A 17,699-nucleotide genomic window follows, 5' to 3' on the forward strand; every position below is an offset into this window, starting at 1 on the left:
CTGGAGGTCAATGGCGCAATCTCAGCTCACTGTAGTCTCCGCCTCCCAGGTTTAAGCAGTTCTCCTGTCTCAGCCTCCCAAGTAGCTGGGACTACAAGTACATACCACCACACCTCACTAATTTTTGTATTTTTAGTAGAGATAAGTTTTCACCATATTGGTCAGGCTGATCTGGAACTCCTGACCTCAGGTGATCCATCCACCTTGGCCTCCCAAAGTGCAGGAATTATAGGTGTGAGCCACTATGCCAGTCCCTGCCTACATTTTTGATTCAAGTATAACTCAAATATGGTTCTTGTTAACTGAACCATGTGATTAGTATTTGTATTTATACTTTGAGGGTAATTGTTTCTTTATGCTTTGGAATTAACTGTGTCTATATCATTCCAACAGCTGAAATACTGTAATGAATACATTTGTGCATAATTACATTCCATGTGTTAATGAGCTCAATTCGCTTTCCCTTCCACATTTCTAAAGTTCCTTTCTGTTTCAGAAAAGTTGTGGAAGAAAACAAGCTGAATATAATGGAAGGAACCAGTATGACTTACTGAAAAACTTAGACAAATGTGATCATATAAATGAAACTAGCCTTTAGTGAAAGGCAGGGCTTGCTACCCAAAGACTTCCCTCACGCTAGACAGTGAGAGGCAAGTGCAACGTGCTAACTTAGGCAGCCTGGACACCAGGGTTCCCATCCCAGCTCCACTCATTCCATTTGGCCTGAAATCCTCTCCATCGAGAAGTGGGCTATAAATTTCATCAAAATAGGCTTAACATAAAAGTATTGTGAGTTTGGACAAATCACAAATTCCTTTCTGAGCCTTATATTCCTCATCTGCAAAACAGGCATAATACTCTCAAGCCTTGGCTTCCGGGAAGACTACACTGAGTGTCACACAAAATATTCATTTGTATTGCTTTGGTAAAACTAGAAAACACTATGGGCAAGTGAGATCTTATTAATATTATAATCAGATATCCTTTAACTATTAACCAGCAGTCCTAGAAACTGGAAGCATGTCATAGTAAGCCTTAGTTTCCCAAATGAAGACTTTAAGCCATAGATTACCTTTATTTGTAAGATCCTTAAAATTTACACCGGAAAAAATAGCTAGAACATCCTCCTCCATGTGAGCCACATATGTTGTCTGTGAATCACTTTCATCTCCAAATTAGTAGGATCCAAATTAGCAGGGCTTTCCTACAGTGAAATCTGTTTAAGCAAACATCTGCTGGTTCCCTGAAAAGTGATTTTTTTCTACAGGTGGCCTTTGAATTTGTGGCCCAAAAATCCATGGAAAGAAAATGTAGCCTTTGAGATGGAAGCCCTTCAAAGAGAGGTGGTGTCCTTGAGAGCCCGGGTCTACTCTCAATGGGGAGAAAGTGTGCGAAAAGGAACTCAACTCCAGGCTAGGAAGTGCTCGGATTTAATCAAAGTGCCAATGACTGCTTCATCACTGTCGGGGTGATACTGATTGAAAGGACACATTTTTCCTCTTGCTAATATTCTTGATCAAAGCATAAAAGGAAGCATATGTTTTAGTTGAATGAGGGCCCGTTTTCTGTTTTCTCAATTACTCATTTTTCAGGGAAGTAGAATACGGGAGGCACAAAATGCAATCCCAAAGCCATGAATTCCGCCCTTCTGCCCTTAGCTTTGCCCAAGATTGTCTGAATGACCTTGGGCAAATCACTGACGGCAGATACTTGCTTTAGTGCCTGCCTATAAGACAGTCAACTACTCCCATGCTCCCTCCCCACCCCGGGCCTGGTGAATACTCAGCAAATATTACATGAGCCATCAAATGATTAAATTGACTTTAGTGCTTCTGTTGGTCTGACCAGCACATATAGCCTTTTTCCCCTACAAATGACAGTTACTTCCTGGTTTTCATCTGAAATTGTATTAATCTACCCCAAAAAGTAAGCTAAGAGTATTTTATTAATTTTTCTAACCTTATAGGGAAATGACTTCATGAACACCTATAATTAAAAAGGAAAATAAGTGAAAAGATTATGTTTTAAAATCACACAAGTAAGGCCAGGCGCGGTGACTCACACCTGTAATCCCAGCACTTTGGGAGGCCAAGGTAGAAGGATCACTTGAGCTCAGGAGTTTGAGACCAGCCTGGGCAACATAGTGAGACCTCATCTCTATAAAAATAAAAATAAAACATAAATAAAATAAAATCACACAGGTAATCAAGGAGTCCCAATTCTGGGGACAACATCTTGTGCTCTGGTGAAAGGCAGGGAGCAGGGAAACAAAGAGAAGGTGATATATGACTGAAGTGAAAAATCTGAGGGACATGAAACACCCTGGCTGACTCTCTCATTGGTCTTGTTTAAAAAAAAAAAAAAAAAAATGTCTAGGCCGGGCGTGGTGGCTCAAGCCTGTAATCCCAGCACTTTGGGAGGCCGAGATGGGCAGATCATGAGGTCAGGAGATCGAGACCATCCTGGCTAACACGGTGAAACCCCGTTTCTATGAAAAATACAAAAAATGAGCCGGGCGTGTTGGTGGGCGCCTGTAGTCCCAGCTGCTCGGGAGGCTGAGGCAGGGGAATGGTGTGAACCCGGGAGGCGGAGCTTGCAGTGAGCCAAGATTGCGGCACTGCACTCCAGCCAGGGTGACAGAGTGAGACTCCGTCTGGCGGGGGAGGGGGAAAAAAAAAGTCTATAGTGGTTTAATAGAAGTCAATGATTTTCAGCTAACCAGACAGCTCAATTGGGCCTGGTGGGCCACAGCACCTGCAGTGCTCAGCCACATGAACAGCTAGTATGTCAATCAGGGGCAGATGAAGCAGGGCATTCTCTGAGGGTGTAGTGTAGTGTCACACAGGGCAGCTGGTTCACAAATGAGTTCGGAGTGAGGACCTGGGCCTTTCTGACCTAAAGGCCATGTTTGGCTAAAACTGGAGACCACAAATTCATTTTTCCTGGCTAATAGAAAGGTTGTACCACATGGTTGAGTTTATGGTAAAAAGAAAAAAGGTTTGTCCAGTAAATGTCATAAACCACATGTACATAATGAGATTACACAGAAAATTCATCTTGCTGAATGAATTCACTTAGAATGAATTCTAATTCATTAGAATGATTCTTATAATTTGTGCACATCACACACACACAAGATCATACAAACACTGGAACAGTGACAGTGGTTCTCCCACGTCCACAAGTCCCATAACATCTCACTTTCTGGGGCAAGTCTTTCTGAAGTACAGAAAACCCAAAGAAACACAAGACAGAAGTGATCCCATAACCCAAATTAACCCCCAGGAAGAATACATTTTTCTTCTTTGAGCCTACCTTGGCCTGGACGGCGTAAGAAGCCAGGAGCACAGAAGCCTCGGGAGGGCAGTAGATCTTTTCATCTAAAATCTGCTTCTTTACCTGAAAGGAGCAACAAGGGGGACATGATACTGTGTGCGTGGAAGTGAGGTGTATAGGCTGATCACAACAGATGGCTGCACGGCATTCTAATGAGGGCTGCCAGAGCAGCCTGTTAATAATTTTCTGACAAAGGGTACAATATTTTTTTACTGATGCAGACAGGTGGAGAGTTCAGTCACAGAAGTTACTGGTATGACGGCTATGCATAAAAACCCCCTTATCTCTTCTCTTCATGATCAATGCTGAAGAGTAAAAATGGTCTCCGTAGTTACAACAGAGGCTGTGTGACAGAGCACCATGAACCCAAGAAGTGTTAAGAGCAGCTCTGGGGGTGACTGCAGCCTCAGCCCCTTTGAATACACACGGCCCCAGAGGAAATGGATCTACTTTTAAGTATTAACACAAGACAAAAGTCACCAAGGCCACTGAGTTATGACTGCAGAAAAAAACCATCACTCTCAACGTGCTGCTCTAAGGGAAAAGGAAGCAATAAAATTTGATCGATTCAACTTTTAAGTACACGTGAAGTCCAGGAAATATAATTCTTAAGCCATAATGTTGAATTAACATATTTCATTGCACTTGATTTTCTTAGAATGGTGCAACTTGGCATGTTCCAGACACAGAAGCAAGACAACGGCATGACGTGGTAGGTGGGACATTGAAATAAACACAACAGGAAAGCCAGCTCTCCTCTCACAGATATCAACAGTCACCGGATTAATAAAAGCAGTAAATTTTGCCTTGCTCAGTCATAAAAATGCCTTAACATTTTAGTATGGAGAAAATCAAGCCAAAGTCAAACAAGAGACAGGCAGTGCTTCCAAGTGCTTACAAGAAAGCCATTTCTACAACATTAGGACATTCTGGGACCTAGGAGATGGTTATGTGCTTTCGTTCAAACACAAAAATTCTTCTCAGGTTTTAAAAGCGATTTTACATTCTTAAGAGAGAAAATGAAACCTGAGATGTTTCTGAAGCAGTGCAACTTTCTAATCCCTTGGTTTCATTTCCAAAGAGAGGGGGAAAAAAGCAACACTATAGAAAAACTGAAAGAGTGTCCCTTTTTTTTTTTTGAGAAGGAGTTTCGCCCTTGTTGCCCAGGCTGGAGTGCAATGGTGCGATCTCGGCTCACTGCAACCTACACCTCCTGAGTTCAAGGGATTCTCCTGCCTCAATCTCCCGAGTAGCTGGGATTACAGGCATGTGCCACCGTGCCCGGCTAATTTTGTATTTTTAGTAAGGACGGGGTTTCTGCCCGCCTTGGCTTCCCAAAGTGTTGGGATTACAGGCGTGAGCCACCACGCCCAGCCTAAGAGTGTCCCTTTGATTTGAAAACATCTGAAATAAATTTGTCACCTCTTTTGCGTGCACGCACACACACACACACCCCCCAGACCTTTTTAAAAAAGAATTTAGGGGGTCTTATTATATTTAACTTAATATTTGCTGAACACAATATACTGAGGCTGAAATTAATTACAGGAGGGCTATGTGACAGACTACCCATCTATCTCTGGGAAATCACGTAATTAACACCCCTACTGCCATCTTTTACATTACTGAAACCTTTGAGCACACAAATAGCCCCCGTGCCAATCACTGAAACTGGCCACGAAACTGGGGAGCCACTCTGACCTGCAGTAAGAACATAAGTGAAACTGATAAGGTTTTCATCCTCAGACCAGTTCCCCTCCCTGTGCCTCTGAATGGTCAACTTGTAATTATGAATTTCCTAATTTCTTCAATTTGGTTGGACAATTACTTATGGAATGCCTACTGTGCACTTAATGAGCCTTGCCTTTAAGGGGCTTACAATCTAATGAGGAAGTAAGGAAGAAACAGGACAATTAAAGACACAGCATAGCATGAAGCATGATGTCTGAAGTACCACATATGGGGGACAAACTGAGTGTCACTAGAACTCTGAAGTTTTCTCTTTTTTTTTAGACAGAGTCTCACTCTGTCACCCAGGCTGGAGTGAAGTGGCTCAATTTTGGTTCACTGCAACCTCTGCCTCCTGGGTTCAAGTGATTCTCCTGCCTCAGCCTCCTGAGTAGCTGGGATTACAGGCATGGGCCATCACGCCTGGCTAATTTTTGTATTTTTAGTAGAGATGGGGTTTCACTATGTTGGTCAGGCTAGTCTCGAACTCCTGACCTCGTGATCCGCCCACCTCAGCTTCCCAAAGTGCTAGGATTACAGGTATGAGCCACCATGCCCGGCTGAAGTTCTCTCTTAATGAGAGCGGATTTTAAACTTTTGGAAGAACTACTGCTTTATACGACTCTCTCTTTAGCCTTCCTTTGAAACGACTGAGTACTTTTAAGTTAGCTAGAAGAAAACAGGATCCATTTTCAAGGAGATTTTCAGTTAGGTAGCTACTTGTATCCATTCTTCACCATCACACCTTCACAATTTCACCTGACACCAATTTTCATCACTCAAGTATAGTTCTGTTCTGAAGACTTTTTTCCATTACAGAACCAAAGGAGCTGACTTTCCAGAGGTAGAATATTTTTGCAATACAAAGGTGTTTGTGGTCAACTCTGAGGCCAACTCTGCAACCATTCCTGGGCAAGTTCTCTTAGAACAGGGGGGTAGCCTGGACTGATGTACCTGCAAGAAGAATAAATGTTGTGTGATCTCCTGAACCAGCTCCTCTTCGGCATTCTCAGGATAAAATTTGGCCAGGAAGTGAAAGGTGACTGGTTCTTCCTTTGAAACATCATGATCCAGTACCTGCAGAATTGCAGAGCAAAAGACAAACACACTATATTGGCATTTCTTCCTCCTGTGCTACCCTCAAAGAAGCTTTTGCAAGGTGTGCATTAAATTCTTTTCCCACTAAATTTATCACATTTCCTGAAAGTTGTGATTCTACAGTTTGAAGCATTCACAAAGTCATGAAGAGGTAATATTCACTTCCCATGGTGTTTCTGAAACAAATTAATCAATAGCCCCAAGAAGTGAGTAGAGCTAGGATTAAGGCATAAATGTTCTCAGGGCCACAGAATAGTTAAAAACTAGAAATTTATCACTCAGTAGTCTTGGGCACTGTCCTTTATAGTAGGTGGAAGGTTTTTTAATTTTTTTTTTTTTTTTTTTTGAGACGGAGTCTCGCTCTGTCGCCCGGGCTGGCGTGCAGTGGCCGGATCTCAGCTCACTGCAAGCTCCGCCTCCCGGGTTCACACCATTCTCCTGCCTCAGCCTCCCGAGTAGCTGGGACTACAGGCGTCCGCCACCTCGCCCGGCTAGTTTTTTGTATTTTTTAGTAGAGACGGGGTTTCACCATGTTAGCCAGGATGGTCTTGATCTCCTGACCTCGTGATCCGCCCGTCTCGGCCTCCCAAAGTGCTGGGATTACAGGCTTGAGCCACCGCGCCCGGCCAGGTTTTTAAATTATCTGAAGTAGTGGAATCTTCCTTTATTCTTTTTTCTTGCTGCCTACTGCCAATATTTAGGTCTGGGTTAGAATACGGCTTAGAGGGCCGGGCCAGTAGCTCACACCTATAATCCCAGCACTCTGGGAGGCCGAAGCGGGTGGATCACTTAAGGTCAGGAGTTCAAGACCAGCCTGGCCAACACGGTGAAACCCCGTCTCTACTAAAAATACAAAAAAATTATCCAGGTGTGGTGGTGGAAGCCTGTAATTCCAGCTACTCAGGAGGCTGAGGCAGGAGAATCTCTTGAACCTGGAAGGTGGAGGTTGCAGTGAGCCGAGATTGCGCCATTGCACTATAGCCTGGGCAACAAGAGCAAAACTCTGTCTTAAAAAAAAAAAAAAAAAGAATACAGCTTAGAGATGATGAACTAGATCATTACGAAATCATCTAAACATGAACTGAGCAACAGAAGTAAAATGTGTCCATCATGGCAACCCTTTGTTTCAAGGAACCTCCAGAGATGCCCCACAAAATACTTGAAGCACAGTCTGTAAACCGCTGCCTTTAATCTTCTAACAATTCCATTCACCCCTGTAAAGCTTGAACTGTCTGCTCTCCAGAGTGAATTTCAAGACACAAACATGCCATGTGACAGGCTACAAGGCTCCATTAACATGTGTCGTAATGTATTTCCCTTGAGCAGCAAGTTCCATGGCTCCTGGTGCCCCCAATCTAATATCCATTTGGCCTACACTCAGCTATGATTAAAATTCACTTTGCTAAGAGTCATGAAAAATATACAAAAAGTTTTGCTGTCTTTGACACATAACTCTCCATGCTCCTGCCCAAATTCTAGATGGCAATGCCAAGGAGATTCAAAATCTGGTCTATGATACCCTCACTGACAATGGCCCCCAGTGGCACTTAGATGCTCATGATTATTGGGAATTACCATTGAACTTACAACCAGCAGGGATTCCAACGTGATGATTTAGATTACTGTGTACATATGTGAACACAATTTGAACACTTAAGCTTTGAGTCAAACTGGTAAAAAAAAAAAAAAAAAAAAAATAGAAAGCCTTCATTATTTATCATGCTCAGGTAGGCAACTGAGGGGGCATCATTTGGAGTAAGAATTAGACATTGACTTACTTTGAAGTTCAGGTGTCTTTTAGGAGTTACTGACAAAAGCATACAGTGCTACTCCCTACCTGCTTTTCATGGCTAGGTAGGCAGGTCAGTAAGCAAGTGTATCTCTGTGTGAATATATGAACCCATGCAGAGGGCAGTTCCCTTAGGCAATATTCATTTCCAAGCCACATTAAAATTGCCAGGAGCCCAGCTTGCTTTGCCATGCTTCAGAAGCCCCAGAGAATCCTGAAGACAAAATGGACATTCTTTCACCCTGGGGACCAGGCACTCTCTATTCCTTAGATAATATTAATGATTAATTCATGTCATTGGTGTTTCTCAAAAAGACTTTAAAAAATTTCCTAAAGAACACAAGCCCCAATACTCTCCAAAAGACACAAATTGGTTATTTTTAAGTATAAGAAGATAACAGTAATTTTTATTCATAAAGTTTTTATTCATAAACTGAAAGGCATAAAGCCAGAAGCAATCTGGCTGGTAACAATGGGTAAAAAAGCCAGGGCCAGCAGCAGTCTAATCCTGGTAACTTCTGCTTGCCCAGGAGAGCCTGCGAGGAGTAGGAAACCAGCAGCATCTCCAGGTCCTGCTTTCTGCATGACTTAATTCAGGAATGTGCCCCCTTCTCCATTACACAGCTACAGCGCTCCAGTGATGAGCCAGGCGCCTGCTCAGGGAAAAACTGGAAAGCACACGTCAGCCCCACCAGTTTCATCGAGATCTAGCCCAACCTTCTTGTCCATTTTGAGCCAGGCCACTGTGTCCTTGATTGTGTACTGCAGTCCAAAGAACCAGGTTTCTCGGAGCCCCAGAGTCCGGCACACCAAATCAAAGAGGTCCTTCCCTTTCCACTTCATCTGCAATAACAAACCAATGGGGAAGGACACTGTGAGCAAAAATCATAATCCACTTGCACAAAAACCTTTTCTCTGCACTCTCCCACTCTCAGATTCCAAAACGTGGGGATGATACTAAGATAGCTGATGAGGACTGAATTCCTAAATAATTTTAAAGCTTCCTTCACAAACCCATGAGTGGGAAAATACCAATTAGAGCTTAATGGCTTAATCACTGCAAAGCATACACAATACATCCCTTGGACAGTTCCTTACGGATTTTAACATCCCCAAAGCTGCTAATTGAGGAAAGCTGGTAAATAAGCATCCTCATTTAGGAGAGTCTAGCCTCTTGAGTTAACTTGAAGAGATGGCTAGCTTCTAGGGACATTCATTTCCTTGAAATTTTGTTGATTTTTTTTTTTAAATCATTATTTTGCCCTTGATAAAAGGCTAGTATTCCTTTAAATAAGACTGGTTTTACTACAAGTTTTTTTTAATGTAAAGAAATTATAATCAAAGTCGTAAATCATTGAGAAAAAGAACCATGAGAGACCAGATAGTCCAATCACAGGTCTCTCCTATCAAGGATGCCTAACTGAGGCCAAAGGGGAAGCTACTCACCCAGTCACCCAGAGCAATTTCAAACTCCTGGTATCTAAATCCAGGTGGTGAACAGATACCAATATACTGTAGTGTGTTTATCCTATAGCCTCACTTTCAAAAGAACCTGAAGCAATGGCTACTAAACTCTTCTCAGCTATTCCATCTGCTATGTGGAAAAGCAAGTTCAATGTCTTAAGGGAAGAGAATGGCCGGCAGCTTAGTAAATGTTGCCACCTAGTGGCTTTCAAGTTAAACCACCCAGGATGTTCCCATACAACCCCTTAGTTGCTGCTTGCCCCCTCCTTGCCCCAACCACCCCCTAAATATCAGATGGACATTCAAATACAAACTCGAGTGCATTAGGATATGAGACGCATCACAGAAATGGTGGTCATGAAACAGTAATCTTTCAACAGACACGGGAAAAAAGAGACCACTCAACTGCGGAAGCATCCATCCCTTCCTGCCCTCATTAGAAATCTCCACTCAAAGTCTTGGTACACTGAAGATGTCTAATGAAAAGGAATGAAAAAAATTCTTAGGCAGCCGGGCGGTGGTTCACGCCTATAATCCCAGCACTTTGGGAGGCTGAGGCGGGCGGATCATGAGGTCAGGTGATCAAGACAATCCTGGCCAACATGGTGAAACCCTAGTAAAATACAAAAAATTAGTAGGCGTGGTAGCGCACGCCTGTAGTCCCAGCTACTTGGGAGGCTGAAGCAGCAGAATCGCTCGAACCCGGGAGGCAGAGATGGCAGTGAGCCAAGATTGCGCCAACTGCACTCCAGTCTGGCGACAAAGCAAGACTCCGTCTCAAAAAAAAAAAAAATTATTAGGGTTTAGAGACTTGCTATAAAACCAAGAAGGGAAAAATAAATTAGACCTCTAATACCTGATTGGTTTTTGCTAAAACCTGATTCTACAGGGAAGTTTTCAAGTAGGCTTTTTATTTTTAACACATATGAATGAACAGTGGGTTCTCTACAAGGTACTCAACATGAAATCCCATTCCTTCTCTGTGTTTGCAGTCAAAGTCAAGCAAAGCAGCAACCTAGATGGAAGAATATCAGGACCGCAGCAGACAAGTAGTTGAGATGCATACTGGTTTTTATCTTTCAGCAGCGCCGTTTCTCCTATCCTTCAGCTTCTGCCCTGTCTCCTCCCTGACTATAGTGGGGCCACTGCAACACTATAAAGATTGAGATCTTTAGGGATTATTTTGAGAAGAATAAAAGAAAATGATGAGTTTTATTTTTAACAGATGATCTCCCTCCTTTTTAAGGCTGAGTAATGGGCACATCCATTTCCCAGTCTGACAACAGGACAAAGGGCTTTTAAATTCACCAAAAGTTTTAATTTCTATAGGCAGACTTCACTGAAGAAATGTTATTTTGGAAAACTAGAACCTTCAGGATGCTGATTATCCTCTTGTCTCTATTTTAAGGCAGCTCTAGTATATAAATTATAAATGACTACCTTGCTACAAGATAATGTAACATTAAAGAACAGGCATTAACTTGGAAAAGTTAAACACCCCAGGGTTGAGAAGATCAAGGTAACGATTCCCAATCTGCCGTAACTCATGTTCATGGCGGGGCCGGGCTTTGGCAAGATGGGGCTGTCTGCAAGGGGGGTGTGCAATGCATAGAAACAAAAGCTGTCAAGGGAATGATGAGTGAATTTCCTGACTTGCGAGTTTAAATTCTCCAGCATAAAATTGTGTTAATGCGGTTTTCCTGTATTCTCTTCTACCTGGTTTTTAAAATGCAAAACTGTCTTTGTTGAATGCAAAAAGACAATGTACTTGTCCCCCTTGGCACTTGCAACACAGTGAGGAGAAGTGCATCAACTCTGACACCAATTCAGAATGCCCTACTTAGATTTTTAACTTTGACACAAAGGATCGTAGACTGTCAAGAGTTGGAAATGAGCATGAGCAATTCCCTAAGGTAGACTCATCCCCTTTTTGTGCAAATAAGGAAACTGAGTCACAGGATTCTTTGCCAGCTGACAAAGCACACACTGGCCTTTTTCATGGTGATCTAACATAGGCAAACCACAGACCCTAGAGGGCCTCTTTTCCTGTTCTGTGGGGTCCCTTTGTTCTTGCTGTCCAGCACTCCCCAGACACCTTTTCCAGTAAGTAACCAGTGCTTGAAACAAAATCCATTCTCAGAAGAGTCAGATATTGCTCATTTACAGCTCAATGTGAATTAAGCCTCTGTTACCTCCCACTTAGTCTTTCAACAAGGATTATAGAGCACACCCTACATGCCAACCAATGTTAGACACTGATGCTACAAAATGGTGGAAGCAGTGTTTTCCAGGAGAAATAGGCAAGACCTAGGTCAGAGAAGGCTTTAAAGAGCAAATAGAGTTAGATGCAGGAGAGAAGGAAGTAAGTCTTAAAAGTCATGCTTTCTACAGGAAACTACTAGTCATCTGGTAGAACTGAAACAGACAGGAGGTACATGGCAGGAATGGGGCTCCATGTGGGACCAGGTGGCTCGACTTCAGCCAAAAGCCACGAAGTCTTTGAAGACCCTTGGGCAGAGGAGTCATAGGCTCCAATCTGCATCCTGGATGGGCTCTGACAACAGGTTGGTGTATGAGTTGAAGGAAAGGTGCCCTGGATCAAGAAGGCCAGAAAGTAGGCCAATCCCTGACATAAGGAAGGCAGTAGAAGGGAGAGAAGGCAGCCTGAGAAATGGAAAAGAGGCAGAGTCACAGAACAGGTGCCTGAACAGGACCAGAGGAGACAGAATTAAGAGGGACACCTGTGTGTCTGGCTTGAGTACCAGGTGGTTCCACTAAAGGAGAGATGGAATCAAGGAGAAGCAGCAAATCTGGCAGGGATAGACAAGCAATTAAGTTTTAGATAAGATGAGTGAAGGTGCCTGAGGAAACCAAGTAAAGACAGCCAAACATATTTGATTTAAAGCCCTAATTCCACTTATAAAATAAAATGTTGTCTTTAAGCAATTAAGAAGTTTTCCTGTTTGGTTAAATCTAACTTCAATATGTTGTTACCTACATCAGGTTCCACTTTTCAACAAGCCCTTCCCCAAATGCATGAGGTTTGCTCAGTCTTCCTAATTTGGGTTTCTACTTCCTTAAAAAACAAGCACCATTGCAGGCGGATCACGAGGTCAGGAGATCGAGACTATCTTGGCTAACACGGTGAAACCCCGTCTCTACTAAAAAAAAAAAATACAAAATACTAGCCGGGCGAGGTGGCGGGCGCCTGTAGTCCCAGCTACTCGGGAGGCTGAGGCAGGAGAATGGTGTGAACCCAGAAGGCAGAGCTTGCAGTGAACCGAGATCATGCCACTGCATTCCAGCCTGGGCGACAGACTGAGACTCCGTCTCAAAAAAAAATAAAAAACAAGCACCATTGGTCACAGTTGCTCTGGGTGGTTCTCAGGTCACCCTGGGGAAAGAGGTCTTGGGGTGTGGACGGGGCTTCCAGGTGTCGGCCAACTTACCAGAATATGACCAAGCTCATCTTCAGTGTCATCACTTGTCCACTACACCATGCTGATGCTGTGAAGTGACTCACTGTCCTCTGAACATCTCCTGAGACTGTAGGTGCCTCAGCACAAGGGCAGTATTAGTCCTCTTTCTGCTCCCCACAGTGCCCAGGCAACTGTGTACATACAAGACATGGCAAACAATGGCTGTCCACAGGATGGACTTGACTACTTCAAAAACTCAAAATTCAAAGACTTAAAGCCAGTTAACTCCTGCTCACCCACTTCTTCCACAAACAGTGAACACACACATTGTGTCCAAGCACTGCCCAAGGTGCAGGGGACAAATAGAGAATAAGAAACAAGTCTCTACTCTCAACGGACTAGGATATGAACTGGCTGGGAACAGATAATCACCTCCTTCACTGCACACATAAAACCCCAGGAGTGGGCTTTCAGCACTACAACACTTGTGAGTGCCACCACAGGGACACTCAGGGGCTGTGGGAACCTCCTATCCTGGACGGGTAGGGAAATGACATCTAAACTGGTTCCTGGTAGAAAAGAGGAACCAAGTGAAGACTAGGCTTGGGGAAGGAGGAGCAAGCAGGTAAGTATGTTCCAGGCAGAAGGAATAGCATATGCACAGGTCTAGAGGCAAAAAATGAGGTCAGTTGTCCTTACAGGAAATGAGAGTAGGATAGTTCAGTCAGGCTGGAGGATAATGCTGTGTTTCCAAAAGGACCAAAACTACCATCTAAAATCAAGAACAAAAAATAATAATAAAATAAAATAAAAATACATAACATCAATTCTTTGTCAGCTAACTCTACCTCTCTCATCTGAACCAAAAAACAGAGAATGTCTGGTGACCATTTTCTCCATTCTCCCAAGTATGGAACACACTAGTACCATTCTAGAAATAAGAAAGAAGTTAAATTGTTACCTAAGATGGATGCCTCAGGACATGAGGGCTTAATCATTCCAGGAACTAGTCTAAAAGGAATATAGATAAATGATGGTTATCTACCATTGGTATGAATCTCTGCACTGTCACTGTGTGACCTTGGGCAAGTGACTGAACTTCCTTGTGCTTTGCAATGGGGATAATAAACAGAACCCATCTTAGCAGATTGATCAAAGGATTAAGTGCACTGATACATTTAAAAACCCTAAGACAGTGCTTGGCCCATAGCAAATAAATACTCAGTAAGGGGTAGTTATTGTTCATTGTAACTCTGCCTCCTCTCCTTAGATTCTCAAGTGGCACTGTTTAAAGCCTCCCAGCCCAGCTTCACACCAAGGATGATGGATGACAGATCATAAAGGGCACCATCAATTCTCACTGAGCTAACCATACTATCACTCATTTGACAAACCTTTATTGAGCATCCACTACGTCCCGGTCATTGTGCTCAAAACAGGAGATAAATGATGAATTGAGGATAAGACACTGTCCCTGTTCATGTCTGACAGGGAAGACAGGTAAATGGATCACAAAAAATGCAACCTGGTAAGTGCTAACAGAACAGGGTGCTGTGGCAACACAACTCAGGCATGGGTCTCCGGGAGTAAGGTCTTTCCTGAGGAGATGCTGTCTGAGCTGTGTCTTGAAAGCCAGGGGGTAGCTGAGCTGTGGTGAAAGGGCTGACAATAGGGAGGTCATGCCAGCCGAAGGGAACAGCAGGTCTGCCACTTGGGTCCAAGCTGTTGCAAAGTGAAGGAATGTTCTTTGCACTTTTCTAGTATCAGACAAACAGCATAATTATCCTATCTGCAGTACTGAATGTTCAATGCAGTACTGAATATGCAGCTTCAGCCCAGTGCGTGTGACAGCTCTGACTCTCCACACTGATTAGGAACCAGGTTGTTCAGTCACCGATTCGAAGCAGTGATGCATCCTGTAACAATACCTGCGGGGCTCCAAGAACCTAGGACTAGCCGGATGAGTTTCATGTTTATTTTCTGGTTAAAAAATGTCCTTTTTGGATACCTGATGGCACGAAAGGCTTTCAGGCCCTGCACTCATGCCACTTGAGGGCCTTTTTGTTAGGGTTTATCATTTTTCCTCAACAGGTTGCCAAAAGAACAGCTCCTGGTTCTGATTAAATGTTTATTTAACCCCATCGCTTTCCACCCAGCCAAAGTGTTCAAACTACTCTGGATCCACCACAGTTCCCTGCCTCATCTCAGCCTAGTGAAGAAGAGGGAGGCTAAAAGGCAGATGCTCATTTTGCAGAAGGAAAGAGGGAGGTGGAAAGGTGACTTGCGGTAAGAAGAAAGGCAGAAAGCACAAATGTGGACTCCAATGCCTGGAAGCTCCCTTCCACAGACCTCGTCCTCAAGGTGCCCTTCAGGCATAGAGGCTAACGGGAGGAGTCTGGAAGTCCGATGCTTCTCACCTTTGTGGCTGTGCTCACCCATTACTTTAACAGGCTGCAGTGCTATTTCACAGATATATACTTGTGCCTGTATCATAGATAGATGTGTATGAACTTTATAAACAGGACTAAGTGCTGTCAGCTTGCTATTTTTTTGTAGGAGCTGAATTTATGAGCTTTACCCAGAGTGAAGTGCTCGTAATTTATCAACCTAGAATGTTTTAAGTAAATAGCACTAAGCACTTATGTTCCACAGCAGGAACATAACTGGAATGCAGTACTCTTCTGTTATAGGAAGCAACCAGCACCAATAACCTGCAGGACTGATTGAGGTCTATTTACCAGGGAAGCATTAGGAATAACATCTACTGAACAGCCATCTTGCAACTGGCCAGGTTGAGACTCAACCCTAAATCTGCCATTTGTTTTTTGCTTTGATAGCTGCATTTCTCCCTCTGCTTTCTTTGGGACATACAGCCATCAACAATCGAATCCTGGTACCTGCTGATACAACAGTGTGGGGTGAGTAAGAAACCAGACCCATGGGACAGGAAAAGGCCACAGTTTGCAAAGGACAACTTTCTTGAAGAAAGTGAACTGAATTTGGCTACTATATATGAAATGCCTAAGTATTAGAACCTATGGAGAAATGTCGACTTTAAAGAGAAGACTAAAATATGGAAAAAGCTAAAAGAGAAGCAATATTCCATTTCATAGAGGTCTAGTGGGCTAAATTACCAGCCACACAAAGAATGCTGTTTGACTGTCTCCTCCGCAGAAAATGAAAGAGAACCGACGAACTCAGCATTCACTTAACAGTTTCTTCTAATTAGCCCACAAGCTGCCCTAGCATTTACCATAAAAATTGTCAAAAGGTTAGCTCCCATGCAGATGGAGCAACAAAAGGAACGGCGCCTCCCCAGGCTCAGGACATGTGCCACATGTCTGCCATTATTTCAGAAACAGAAAACAAAGGATAATGTGATTTCCCCTCTCAATGTTTATCCATAACTGACTTCTGCAGTCATAGGTGGCCTAAGAGAACAGGTTTATAGGAGACTTGAGAATTTAAGATGCTAATGTACCAGATCCAAACCTGAATACAACTTTTGTCTGTTTTGAAAAATAGATGCCAGGCCGGGCGCGGTGGCTCACACCTGTAATCCCAGCACTTTGGAAGGCCAAGGCGGGCGGATCACAAGGTCAGGAGATCGAGACCACGGTGAAACCCCATCTCTACTAAAAATACAAAAAATTAGCCAGGCGTTGTGGCGGGTGCCTGTAGTCCCAGCTAGTCGGGAGGCTGAGGCAGGAGAATGGCGTGAACCCGGCAGGCGGACCTTGCGGTGAGCCGAGATCACACCACTGCACTCCAGCCTGGGGGACAAAGCAAGATTCTATCTCAAAAAAAAAAAAAAAAAAAAAAGCCAAATACCTCAATTTATAAGAAAAACACAATGGAAAGTTATAAAAGTAATTTTGCTGTGCAGTAAGTGAAAAATAAATTCCATTAAAATCTATTCTGATTGGGCCGGGCGCAGTGGCTCACGCCTGTAATCCCAGCACTTTGGGAGGCCGAGACGGGCGGATCATGAGGTCAGGAGATCGAGACCATCCCAACATGGGCTAACATGGTGAAACCCCGTCTCCACTAAAAAATACAAAAAACTAGCTGGGCGAGGTGGCGGGCGCCTGTAGTCCCAGCTACTCGGGAGGCTGAGGCAGGAGAATGGCGGGAACCCGGGAGGCAGAGCTTGCAGTAAGCTGAGATCCGGCCACTGCACTCCAGCCTGGGCGACAGAGCGAGACTCCGTCTCAAAAAAAAAAAAATCTGTTCTGATTAAGCGAAGAAGATACAAAACTGCAGTAACGTACATCTAACACTGATACTCTCAATTCAGGGTATGGTATCACCACACAACAAAAGCTGTTCTTGTGTCTCATGATTAAACCGCAAAACCACCATGCCATTTCCTTTCATAATTAAAGGATACACCACACCTCAACCATTATTCTCAACATGAGGGAAAAAGAGATCCTCCAAATAGAAATAGATCATAGGTCAACACCTGTGAAAAGAAGTACAGGGAAAAAAAATAGATCATAGTAAAAAGAGAGAGAGAGGGAGACTTTTGTCCTCTGCTCTACCGATCTTGAACCCTACATCCTTCATTTAAATCTGGGCAAGATCTCACATACGTGGAGGCTGGGCGCAGTGGCTCATGCCTGTAATCCCAGCACTTTGGGAGGCCAAGGAAAGTAGATCACCTGAGGTCAGGAGTTCGAGACCAGCCTGGCCAACATGGTGAAACCCCGTTTCTACTAAAAATATAAAAAATAGCTGGGCATGGTGGCGCACACTTGTAGTCCTAGCTACTTGGGAAGCTGAGGCAGGAGAAGTTGCTTGAACCTGGGAGGCAAAGGTTGCAGTGAGCCGAGATCACACCACTGCACTCCAGCTGGGGTGAC

General features: G+C 43.6%; 1 protein-coding gene across 4 annotated transcripts in view; it reads right to left on the reverse strand.

Annotated features, from left to right (window-relative positions):
- The window catches only part of NF2 (NF2, moesin-ezrin-radixin like (MERLIN) tumor suppressor), a 96,576-nt gene that overhangs the window by 52,113 nt on the left and 26,764 nt on the right, over nucleotides 1-17,699 (reverse strand). For all 4 annotated transcript variants that reach the window (XM_007975345.3, XM_007975343.3, XM_007975344.3 and 1 more), the window contains exons 2-4: nucleotides 8,669-8,794; nucleotides 6,019-6,141; nucleotides 3,316-3,399 (exon numbers count right to left, since the gene is read on the reverse strand). In XM_007975345.3, the coding sequence (XP_007973536.1) occupies nucleotides 3,316-3,399; nucleotides 6,019-6,141; nucleotides 8,669-8,794 (333 nt within the window). The remainder of the gene's footprint in view (nucleotides 1-3,315; nucleotides 3,400-6,018; nucleotides 6,142-8,668; nucleotides 8,795-17,699) is intronic.

The sequence above is a fragment of the Chlorocebus sabaeus genome, chromosome 19 (genome assembly GCF_047675955.1).
Source record: "Chlorocebus sabaeus isolate Y175 chromosome 19, mChlSab1.0.hap1, whole genome shotgun sequence".
Taxonomy (NCBI): Eukaryota; Metazoa; Chordata; class Mammalia; order Primates; family Cercopithecidae; genus Chlorocebus; species Chlorocebus sabaeus.